Source organism: Rousettus aegyptiacus, unplaced genomic scaffold (genome assembly GCF_014176215.1).
Source record: "Rousettus aegyptiacus isolate mRouAeg1 unplaced genomic scaffold, mRouAeg1.p scaffold_m13_p_2, whole genome shotgun sequence".
In the NCBI taxonomy this organism is placed as follows: domain Eukaryota; kingdom Metazoa; phylum Chordata; class Mammalia; order Chiroptera; family Pteropodidae; genus Rousettus; species Rousettus aegyptiacus.
This window is the reverse complement of record NW_023416295.1, coordinates 69434226-69446637: the sequence shown is the minus strand read 5'-3', so window position 1 is coordinate 69446637 and position 12412 is coordinate 69434226. Positions and strand designations below refer to the sequence as shown.

General features: G+C 33.5%; 1 protein-coding gene across 1 annotated transcript in view; it reads left to right on the top strand.

The window, feature by feature from the left end:
• The window catches only part of KYNU (kynureninase), a 99966-nt gene that overhangs the window by 23060 nt on the left and 64494 nt on the right, over positions 1-12412 (top strand). The window contains exons 3-4 of the mRNA XM_016136366.2: positions 3689-3806; positions 12239-12321. Of these exons, the coding sequence (XP_015991852.2) occupies positions 3689-3806; positions 12239-12321 (201 nt within the window). The remainder of the gene's footprint in view (positions 1-3688; positions 3807-12238; positions 12322-12412) is intronic.

Here is a 12412-nt window from a genome sequence, read left to right as displayed (position 1 = left end):
AGAGTGATAGACACTTTTGATGCACTAAAATATTCCTCAAAAGCAGTCAATTGAATTTCCAGAATCATGAGCTCTATAGCAATCATCCTGGAACCTTTGTTGAGAGACGAGACCTCCCACCAAATGTCTCTAAAACTGTTGACTTAAGGCCTAATTTAGGTGAGACCTGTTTGTAGAAAGTTGAAATTCTAGTTCCTAGACCAATTGAAGTCAAATAAACCTTTAAGAAAAGTGTTATAGGTTGAATCGTGTCCCCTAAAAAAATGTATGTGCTGAAGTCCTAAACCCTAATACAACAGAGCGTGGCCTTATTTGAAGAGAGTCTTTTTAGACATACTCAGGTTAAAATGAGGTTGTTGGGGTAGACCCTAATTCGATATGACTTATAAAAAGGGAAAATTTGTAGACAAGCAAGGAGACATGCAAGGAGAATGTCTGTGAACATGAGTACAGCTATTTATGAGTCAAAAAACTTAGAACAGGTCCTTTTCTCACAGCCCTCAGAAGCAATGAACTCCGCCAATAGGATTTCCAGCCTCCAGAATGATAGATAATATTTTTCTATTATTTAAGCACCTAGTTTGTGGGAATTTGTTACAGAAGCCTTCACAAACTAATACAGAGGGCCTATAATAAGAAACAAATATTCCCAACTCAGGGAAGACTTACAAGAGATGGAGACTTGACTGATAAAGGAAATTTATAAATTCTTTCCACATGCCCAACATGTGCTAGAATAAGGAGAGTGACCCTAGGATGAGGGTCACTAAACATTTTTTTGTAATAAAGTTTTATGAGAATGCAGCTACATTTATTTATTTACATACTCTCCTGTGGCAATATGGTCTGGACAGTATGGGTTAAGAGGAAGAAACTGAGACATTTCATTTCATTTATTTCTTCATCTCAAATGTGAAATGAAACCAAACACAAAAGATGACCTTCTCAAATAAAAGAAGCAAATGCGCTAAAAAAGAAAAAGGTTGGAAAACGAAGAGTTGATCAGTCTTGAGGCATTATGACTTAACCAAGATTTCAAGACCCACCAAAATGATGTGTTGATCAAGCAGAAGTTTATTTGGAAAAGGGAGAAATTGTAGTAAGCTGCATGTCCTTTGTGAAAAGGCTTTTAAACTAGGAGAGAAAGCCAAAAAAGGCTAGAAAAATTATAATGGCTTATGCCCAAATTGGCATCTCTTACTTCAAAGAAAAGAAATATGAATACTATCATTTTAAAAATATATATTTTGGAAGAACATCAAATCTTCAATATGCTAAAAAGTTGTCAACGACGGAAAATACCCTAAAGAACAAGATGACTGGTTTGTCATTTCTGACTTGAATTTGGAAGAAAGAATAAATACAGTGAATGTATTCATAAAGAGAATTCTCCCATGCCCTTGAACACAAAATATTAAACAAGCCATCCAACAGAACCCAAAGATGTAGAATCGTATAACAACCAGGCCACTGGCACTGAAACAGGAAGAAGTATATTCTCATCTAGAGCTCAAACGTTCTATATGTATTCTGGCAGACTCTAGATTTGAGCTCTACCTATAAAGAAGCAACAGCTGATTATTGGTAATGATTGATGTGACAATCAATAAAAATTGACATTACAATCTTGAGGATGGGAATACATAAGTCATTGTTGACCCCAAATTCTAAAAAATACCTGGTATCCTAACAAAGGGTCTCCCCTTGGCACAAATGCAGAAAAACCCCTAGACATTTGGGGAACACATGAAGAATCCTATAATTGAAGATCCAGAAGCTGATCACAATTTGAGAATGCTATGTTCAACTTAATTCTTTTCCTCCTATATATGAAATATTAAAAGAGTTGTTGGGTTGCAACAGACTAAGGAACAGAAGGGAGAGGAGGGGAAAAGGAAAAATAACTTTGAGCCATATAATTATAAACATAATATCTATGTACATGATATAATCTTTGTACAGCAGCTGTCTGAGGGCCCTCTCAATACCCTCAAGGGTCTTATACTGCTGTCAGTTGAGTTCTGTATCTCCTTGTCCACTCTAAGCTATCATAGCTATTATTTCTCAAGGTTAGTTACTGACAGGGGAGTGGGGGAGGGTGGTGGGTATACAGTAGGTATGTATGAAGGTAGGAGGTGGTACTTCCTACCTCAGGTTCCAACTATCCTTCTCACATTGCTAACTTATTCTCTTTTCTCTAAGGAAACGTCCCATTCTGGCAGTGCTGGCAGAGAGAGAGAGAGAGAATGAGAGAATGAGAAGAGGGGGAGGGCTGGGGAGAAGGGAGAGAGAGAGAGAAGAAAATGAATCTGTAAAGAAAATAAATTTACAGGTATAGGGCATGATGGAGATATCGTACAGGTGATTGAATGAGTCTTAAGTGAAATTTATTTGAAGAGTAGAGGTGTGAGAAAAATAAAGCTAATTCTTAAAGAACTATATCTTGGGCTGTCATGGAACGAGATAATTTAGTTTACAATTCTGCTTTTCTTTCACATTGAGCACCCTTTAAAAAAAAAATGACTTTCTAAATAAAAGCAACCCACTACCTATTTGTCTATAAAAGCATCAGCAATGAAAGAAAAAGTAAGGTAATGGGAACACAGATCTGGGTTGTTGCCTCCTTATCTGAGATCATTGATAGGGCTGACACATCCAGAGAATATGTTTAGTTTTCAATATGTACTTATTTGAATGCTTAGTTGAAATTTGACCCATGATACACCAATTAAAAGCACAGAATTCTAAATAAAATCCTTCAATATTTGTTCTCTAGGTCAACAAAGAACTTAATGAATCAATTTAAATGTGTGAACAATATTTACACCTCTTTTATTGGATCAGGCTTAAGAGATGCAATGAAAAAGATGCACAGTATCTATAAAAGAGGCCAGGTTGAAATTGATGGTAGGTCTTTAAAGAGCCTGGAAAGGTTTAATTAGGTAGTCTAAAGTAAGGACAAATATATTACCAAATGATTCGGATGAAATATCAGCCAGGAGTATTTTTTTTCCCACAGAATTAAAAGAATATTTAGTAGAACACAATTATAAACTTGTGCATTTTTGGACTATATTTTAAGCAAATGGATTCGCTTGCTGATGAAACTCCATTCATTGTAGTAAGGAGAGAGTTATAAGATAGACAAATCACTAAAGTTCTGATTTATTTGACTAAGTAGATATAGAGAATGATCTTTGTCTATATATGTTTTAATAATATATGTATATAGATATATAGAATGAGAAAAGGTAATAATTCAATATATCTACTTTAGATGTGTAAATGATCAATTAGATTTCTTTAAAAGTTGCCATATCTACAACACCAATTAGTACTTGCCTAAATTCTGGTAACCTTCCACTCTGACTACATAGGCTGATATTCTTCCTTTTTTTTTAATGCCTTTGGCTATTTATGATTGAGAGTAGTTGCTAATTAGATTTTCTAGTGAAGCAAAATAAATATGCGTGATCTCGACAAAAGCTATGTAAATTATATTTTAAAACATAAGTGTAAAAAATTAATTTTTTTCAGAGAACTTGATGTTATCCTTGGGAAGAATTAAACGATTTATTATCCTTCTTGGAGTTAATCATATTAATTGTTTGTACTGGATTAACAATGCCAAATGGAAGAATGTGAATTAATTTAATAAGCATTTTAAAAATATTTTCTTCTGTTTCAGTTGATTTATCTCTAGTGAATAAGGATGAAAATGCCTTCTATTTCTCAGGACATTCTCTTGGCCTTCAACCAAAAATGGTTAAAACATATCTGGAAGAACTAGATAAATGGGCCAAAATGTAAGTATGATTTCAAAAGCTATCATTCAACATCTCCTGTAAAAATTTTAAAAATCACACTAGGTTGTCTAATATTTGGAAACTTATCTATAAAATTCTGGAATTTTAGGGCAGAAAGGAACCTTAGCAACCATGTTTTTCGATACTCTCATGTTGATGAAATACCTGAGGATCAATAAATGAGGTCATATGGCAAGTTAGTGGCAAGAGTAAAATTTTTAATTATTTAAAAATTTAAGTCTCTCTCCTGAGTTGTTACTTTTAAACTACATATAATCATATATTTTTTTATTTCTTTAATGATTTAGAAGAGAGTTAACATTTATGATTTAATTCAGCCATTTGATAATTAGTTTTTAGCTAAACTCTATCACGCTAATTTTTATAAATAAAAATTGTGGGTTTTGGGGGTTGGGCAAAAGGTCTAATGGAGCAGACGGCACGTTCCTTTCTAAACTGAACATGATTTCTGAGAAGATTCTCCACTTGGGCTTAACTAAGCAATTCACTCCAACCATGCAGAAATCTTAATTCAGGATCCATTCTTCTCTCTATTTCTTCTGTTCTAATTTTATTTTGCTGCCTACAAACTTTTTGCACTCTCTAATTACCTGAATGCTTACACTCTTTAATCCAAACCTTTCGACCACATTAATAGCCGTCCCAAATGTCTGTTGCATTAGTAGTCAATTTAGAGATGTTTATGTTCATTAAGTTCATATTCTTAGTTGTATTATAAATCCTAAATCCTATATACATCTTATCATTCCCCAGTAACTACTGATAAAGCCGAAACTAGAAATATTTTCAAAATATTTTTAACGATTTAAAAAATTTTATATTATTAAAAATGTTTATACATTTATAATTTAAAAATAAGTAGAAATATTTTTAAAATATTTTCTGATTATTAGAGTCTGAAAGTAGTTATGAAGAAGGAGCCAAAACTGAAAGTCAGGAAAAAAATTTCAGAAAAAAATGAAACTAAGCCATGTAAGAATTCTAAAGGCGAGACATTTAGCTCTAATAGAAATTCAGAATGTCTTTTCCATCTTCCTTTACTCTTTATAACATTGATCTTTCATATTGGAAATAGTACCTTTTTAAAAAACTTAGTTTACATTGACTCTGCAAATAATTACACTACTATTAGATAACTCTGTAAAGTCCTTAATTTTAGTTGTTAAAAATATAAGTTCAGATCTTAATACAAAACGATAGTTTATATAACTTCTTAAGCTCATTATAACTTTATCTGCATAACTTTTGTGCATACATTGGAAAATAAATATCACTGAATTTGGAAGCATATTCTAATAGTAGGTTTCAACATTTTAAAAAGGAGGGCCATAGTTAATAAAAATGGTTAATATTCATTTCTGGCTTTAATGTAAAAGAGAACAGAGACTTAGATTAAATGAATTTAAACTTCAGAAAGTGTCCTTGCCTCTTGAATATTCAACCAGCAAGGTTGTGCATTTTTATTATCTAGGCACTTTTAAAAATGCTGCTTTGCTATCCTATTCATATCTTTATGATTATCCTACTTATTAAAAGACTGATTGATTATTTTCAAGACTTTAAAATTATAGTCCAGGAAAGGACCTCCCTGTCATAACACTTACTTTTCTACTGCCATTACCTTTTAATTTTATATTTTACCTTGTGACAACAGAACATTACATAATCTTAAACTCTCTCCCCTTCTATTTTTCGTTAGACAAATAATTCGGAAAGGAGGTACATTTTAATTCTTCAAGCAATATAAACTAAAAAGACGTCTTCTGAGAAATAGATTAAGTAGTTGGTTTGTTTCGTTTTGCCTAGTCTGTGTTTTATTTAGCCTTCTTGCTTTGTGTTGGAGTAGCCCAGTCAGCATCATGGCTGATCAGTGCCAGTGGTGTTTGAGGTGTGTGATTACAATCCTCTTCCCTCCTATTCAACCCCCATCTTTGATCTCAAAAGAGTTTTTCATTATTTCTTTGCTCCTACATATATAGTTTAAAATCCTATTCTGGCCTTTTCCAGTTAAGGTTCTGTTGGGAGGAAAACTTTTCTTCTACCAATTTATACTCTTTGATTGGAGGCCTCTTAATTAATTAATGACTGTCAAATTAACAGGAGAAAAATTTTATTTTACTTGCATGCAGAAGCACTCTAAAAGCAGTAGTTCACCGAATAGCCAAAGGTATAGATTTATATACCAGTTTAACAAAAGGGGATAGTTTTAGAGCATCAGTAGGAAAGTACAAAAGGTTCCATTAGGCTTCTTTTTCATCCTGATGACAACGTGCACTATTATCCCTGGCTGGAAGCTCCACAAGAGAGAGATTGATAGCAACTGAATTCAGAGAGTCACCCTCCCTCTGAGGGTGGGTCAATAGCAGCTGTATTTCCAGGGGGTTCTGCTTAAGTTTAGACACTGTTTCTTTCTTTGGCTGCTGTTTATTCACATGCTCCAGTTTAAAGTTGTCTTCATGCCATTGTTACCCTTCCTGGCACCCTGGGAACATTGAGGGGCTTGGTTCTTCTCGCCAATGCAGTAAAGAATTGCAGATCAGCAAAGTTTAAGAAAAGCAAAATTTATTAAAGTATTTCAAGAAAGAAACAGGCTATGCCGGAAATGGTAATAGCCCTGCAAAATTACGGAGGTATACCTTATATCGACTTTTGATGGGTGGTTACGAGGGTAGTGTTAGATGATTGACGTGTGAGGTCAGTTAATTGACATTTAGCTATTACATAACTGTTTGTATATTGTGCATGCAGTTATCCAGAATTCAGTCTGCTATCATTAGATTCATGAACTTCCAGGCATATGTATGATATTATAATGCTGGTATAATGAGGCTACAGTCAAGGAAGGTCAGTGTATATACTTACCGCATGAGCACTTGTGACCGGACCAAACCAGCAGTTATTTCTGAGGTTTTTACTTCTTTGTATTACAGGATGTAAAGGTATTTTTAACTGTAAAATGAGTGTTTCAGGGAGGCCCTAAAGGAAGTCTCTGGGTTGGGCCTTCATTCCCCTGTCATTCATGTGTATCTATCTGCCTAACACCATTCTGGTGGGCTGTTGGTCTTCTCACTTCCCTTTCTGCTGCTTTGCTTTTTGTACTAAATCTCCTCTGCATATGTTTCAGTTTTCCTCTAGATCCAGTGCCTCCCATTATTTTGCTGTTTTATCTGATTGTCTGTTCCTCTTCACTTTCTCCTACCCAACTTTTGTCCTACTTCTTGGCAGATACCCAAGCCTGGCCAGTGCCTCCCTCTCTTCTTGACCAGCAGAAGATCTGAGGAAGGACTGAGTCAAAAAAAAAAAAAACTACACAATCACTAAATACTCTAATGCACATTGAAATTAGTTGCTTAACAGGAAAAAATAATATTAAAATTTTATGATATTAATAGTAACAAAAATTAGACTTCTTTCATTATGTAAGATATTGCTCTGATATATTGATATCAAGTCTCTGACTGGCCATCCATAACCTAGAAGATAGGAAATGGCATTTGGCTCATGGTTGTCATTTTCCATGTCTTCATCTTTTATGGCCTATGGCATACATACTACCTACCTCTTATAAAACAAACCATCACTGGTTATAATGCAACTTGACTTTATAATTCATATGATAGCATCTTTGATTACTTATACTAAAGGAAAGTCAATAACGGAGGCATACTTAGAAGTATTTTAGGACCCAAATCATTTCTTCTAAACTTCAAGTTATTTAAGGCAAAACTGTGAAAATACAGCACTTTACCTTTGTGGTTTTTTAAAAAGTGCTTATTTCCTAATATAATTTTCAACTCTGTGATTTCTAAAGCAGATTAATGACACTACTTTGAATACTACTTTTGTTTTGTGAAATGACAATATTCAGATAATATTCTAAAATAAAAAAATATTTAGGGTGATTTGACCCATTTGACATATAATGATTAATTTTCAGCAAAATGGTACTATAACCATAAGTAACAAGATCAATATGTGGATCAGTTGAATAGATAAATGATAAGGTTAAAATTTTTTTCTGAGAACATCTTTTATTAAATATTTATTAATGACTCAGATTATTTAAAGGTAAATAGCATGGGTTAATAATCATATTGATAAAGCTCAGCTAGAAGAGAAAGATACATCAATCCTAAAGAGCAAATTGTAAGCTAAAAAATGTCCCTAAGATATAATCACAATATTTTAGGTCTTCGGTATCATCATATCTACTAGATATAGTTTTCTTTTTCATAGGAGCAAAAATTTGTCATAATCGTGTTTTTATAGGGATTCTTCTAAGAACTATAAAGTTTTAGGTAGGATTACTTAAAGAGAAAAACAGCCCACTGAATTACATATTAGGAGCAAACATCTGGTTTGCAGACAATGGCTTACTTTATATAGCGTGTGCAGAAAGGGCACTGGTGAAATAGGGGAGAGCTGTGCTGCCGCAGACACTGTACAGTTTAAATGATTTCAATTTAAATGATTATTTCTTTAAAAATATTCTCTGAGAGGGGAGAAGCGACTTTCTCTCTACTCTCTTAGGTCTGATAGCTGGACCTATGAAATAAACTGACAACGGGTAAATTAACAGGAAAAAAGACATACAGATTTATTAAATTTTAATATGTGCAGGAGGACATCACAGGAAAAGAAAAAGTAAATACCCAAAAAAGCAGTGAGATTTGAGAGCTTATATATCATCATAATAGGGAAAAAGTAGGGAGATGTAGGCCTCTTAGGGGGAGAGTAAATGATTTTTAGGAAGGCTGATGGACCCTTAGAAGAATAGATGGAGGGTAAGATAGTTTGTGACAGTACTGTCTGGGTGAGGTGTCAACTTATAGACTCCTTCTGTGACAGGAGTCAATATTCCCTGGATGATAAAACTCCTGGGGAGGGGATTTAGGAAAATGGAGTTTCTGTTGGAAGATCTGTCTTTAGACTGATAAGGGGAATTCAGAGATAGCCTCTCTCTGCATGTGCTGTTTTTCAAGTGCCTATAGCTCAAAAGAATTCTTATGTCATAGAGGAAAATTTTAGTGAGGCATATTCTGCCACCCTTCGAATAAGAAAGCAGATGGTATGACATGTTACAAAGATTTTTCTGAAATCTGTGTTAGTTAATGATCTATTGGGTCACAGAAGAAAAAAAAAGTTGTGCTATCATGAAGAAATACTGTGAATTCTTATTTATTTATCTATTTATTGGAGAGAGAGCTTTTAAAACCAGGGCCACTTTTCATTTTGTAGGATAGTTAAAGCATAGCCCTATTTAAAGAGCAGCCACATTTCTATTAAGCTCTTAATTAGATTTTATATCTCAAAATCTAATTTCATGAGCAAATACTGCTTCGTAGACATCTCAAAGAAAACTCCACTCATGGCAATGATTTATGCGATGGCAGCGAATTAACTCTCTCCCATCCTTTCTTCCTTTCCAGTATTTGTAAATGAAGACTGCAACTATGCTGTAATTATATTAAGCAGTTTTTAAGGAGAACAAGATAGCCTTTCTTAATACTAGTATGAATGTTTACAAATGCTCTGTAATCGACATCAACTTTTTCTAATGACAGACCATTTTACTTTGAGTTTATTTGGTAATACTCTCTAAATACATTTCACTACCCCAGGCTAGTGGCATGACAAAATGAAGGAGCAGATTCTATGTGTGATATTTTAAAGGGAAGGAGATGCCAAAAGCATTGCAGGAAGAAACATATCCTTAAAGATTATTACTACTACCACGGTGTCTACCAGAGTGAGAAGTAGGTGGCATAATATTCTGAGATATAAATTCTCTGAGGCAGAACATAGAATTTTACTACCTAAATGTAATAAGATGCATTGTGCTATCAGCAAAGGCCATGAAGCTCTATGTGATTAAAATAAAAAAGGAGCCAAGTATCTGCCTTTAACTACCATTTAATGATAATGATTTCTGACTTTAACATTTATATTAGAAAGTCAAAAAATGAAGCGAGCTGCAGGCTATCTAATAATAATATGAATAATAATAACTAACAATTGCCTTTCTCTTCCTCTTGCGTTCTTATAGTTTACATTTATTCTTAAAGAAAGTCCTCTTCCTTCATCTCAGTTTATATGGTAATTGACATATTATTTTAAAGATTGTGTTGTATTCCACATGCCCATGAAAGGAGTGTTAGCCTTAGATTTACATTAAGAAAGAAGACTCAGAAAATGGATACTGTATACCAGCCTTTTTTACAGGTTATTTTATTTCACATCACTCCTTTAAAGTACATATTGTCACTCATTTATTTTTACAAAAGTGGAAAATTAGGTCCTATAGGCTTCTAATAATTATAGTCTCATAACCAGTAGCACACTAGAACTGGCTCAGACCAGGTAGTGAAAGCCAATTGTTAAATATTCATGATTTTTATTGATACGCTGAAATTGGCTACAATGGTAGTATTCACTTAATGAAAATAAGCAAAGTTTATAAGACTGGTGCCCTCTCCTCCAGTTTTCCCACTGATCTCTAGGGAAAGAAAAATAATTTTCCCCCCTACTCTTCTGAGTTCTTAACTGAGACCACTATAATAAACAACAGATTAACAAGAGAAAAACAAACAAGTTTATTATCATGTATCCTTCAGGTATACATGGAAGAGACCCAGGGAAAAATGAGTAACTCTCCAAGGTGGCTTAGAATTCAGGCTTAAATATCATCTTAATATGGAAAAGAGAAGAGGGGATGAAGGCCCTTTGGGGGAGGGTAAATAATTTTTAAGAAAGACAAATAGATCCGTGAATAATAAATGGGAGACATGAAGTTTGTGTCAAAGTTTGTCTAAGCATGGTGTTGACATCTACTCTCTTCTGTGATGAGGCAACCTTATAAGAAGAGATGAAATACTTCATTTGCGACAAAATGGATGGACCTTGAGATAATCATACTAAGTGAAATAAGCAAGACAGAAAGAGTTGAAATTCACATGATATCACTTATATCCTTATAAACCTAAAAGCAACAAATGAACAAGACAAACAAACAGAGACTCATAGATATGGACAATAGACTTGTGGTTACCAGAAGGAAGGAGGTAGGGGGAGGTAGAAGGAGTAAAAAGAGTCAAATATGTGGTGACAGAAATCTAACTATACGAGATTTTATATTACATATTTAGATTGCATATTAACAATGTGAACATATATATGCCCTATTGTTAGACATACAGCTGAAACTTCTCATATTTCATTAACCAATGCCACCATAAAAATAAATTAATTAAAAAAAGAGTCGATTTCTTTGATTGATGAAATTTATATGTAAGGGATTTACAAAAATTGAGTTCTCTTGGAGGGTCTGTTTTTAAGCAGATAGGAGAGTTTAGAGAAAGCGTTTCCCTGAATTTGATGTTTTTCAAGTGCCTACAGCTCAAGGTAGTATACCATAGAGACATATTTTAGGGTGGCATATTCTGCTACCCTTTGCCTCTGAGAGCAGGTTCACCCATTCACCACTGCCAGTTTACTGAATTTTAGAGCATGTATTCACTATACCAAAACACACGCTTATTCCTTCCTTCCAAGTTTACATAGTTTCTGAATTCCTAAAGAATTAAGAACAATCATATTCAGAGCTTCCTAAAATACAAGTCGTTTGTAACAGCTCCCCTTTTGATCCTTTGTCTAGTTTCTTCTATATTTTTCAAATATATTTGTCTTCCTCATTTGGCGGAAACTTTTTGAAAGATGAATTCTCTTATGTATTTTATGTTTTTCCATTATGCTTACTGAGATATTTACTAGAATAATGAAATTAAGCTGGAATATGATAGATGAAATTGCTAGAAAATAGGGCAAGATGTAGTATTGGCTTTGATTATTGCAAAGTTTATCTACTTAAAATGTCATCATGAATATAGTTACATTTTATATACTTTAATTTATAGATTATAGCAATGTATTAAAATTGACTTATAAGCAGTTTAATCTCTAGCCTCAAAAAATAGGTATGTTTCAGTATAGATACTCCATATGTTACAGGTATACACGAAGAGTATTCATATAGGGTTGATATTTTCAAAATAAAAGAGAAAAATAACAGCTTGCATTCTAAAAGATAATAATAATAAAGTAGAATATGGTAATGTTCCCTAATCTCCAACATAAAAGAAGTCAAAGATATTTAAAAATTACAAATTAAAACACAGAGTTCTTAAGTATTACTTTTGGTTTTAGAAAGCATGCTTTCATATAATTAGTAAAACATTACAAAGACTCATCTAGAAATGTCCAGTCAATAATGCTTATATTTAAAAAATCACGTGCATGCGCATATTCTCTCTCTCTCTCTCTCTCTCTCTCTCTTTCTCTCTCTCTCACACACACACACACACACACACACACACACACAAGCTAAGAATGTTTATGTTTCTTTTCAATTTCAGGGGAAGCTATGGTCATAAAGTAGGGAAACGGCCTTGGATTTTAGGAGATGAGACTATTACAGGCCTCATGACTGACATTGCTGGTAAGTACAAAAATAATTTTTTCCAAAACAATTGTAAAGACATTATTTAGTTATAAATGTAGATTATAGGGTCAAAATCTTATTGAAGAAT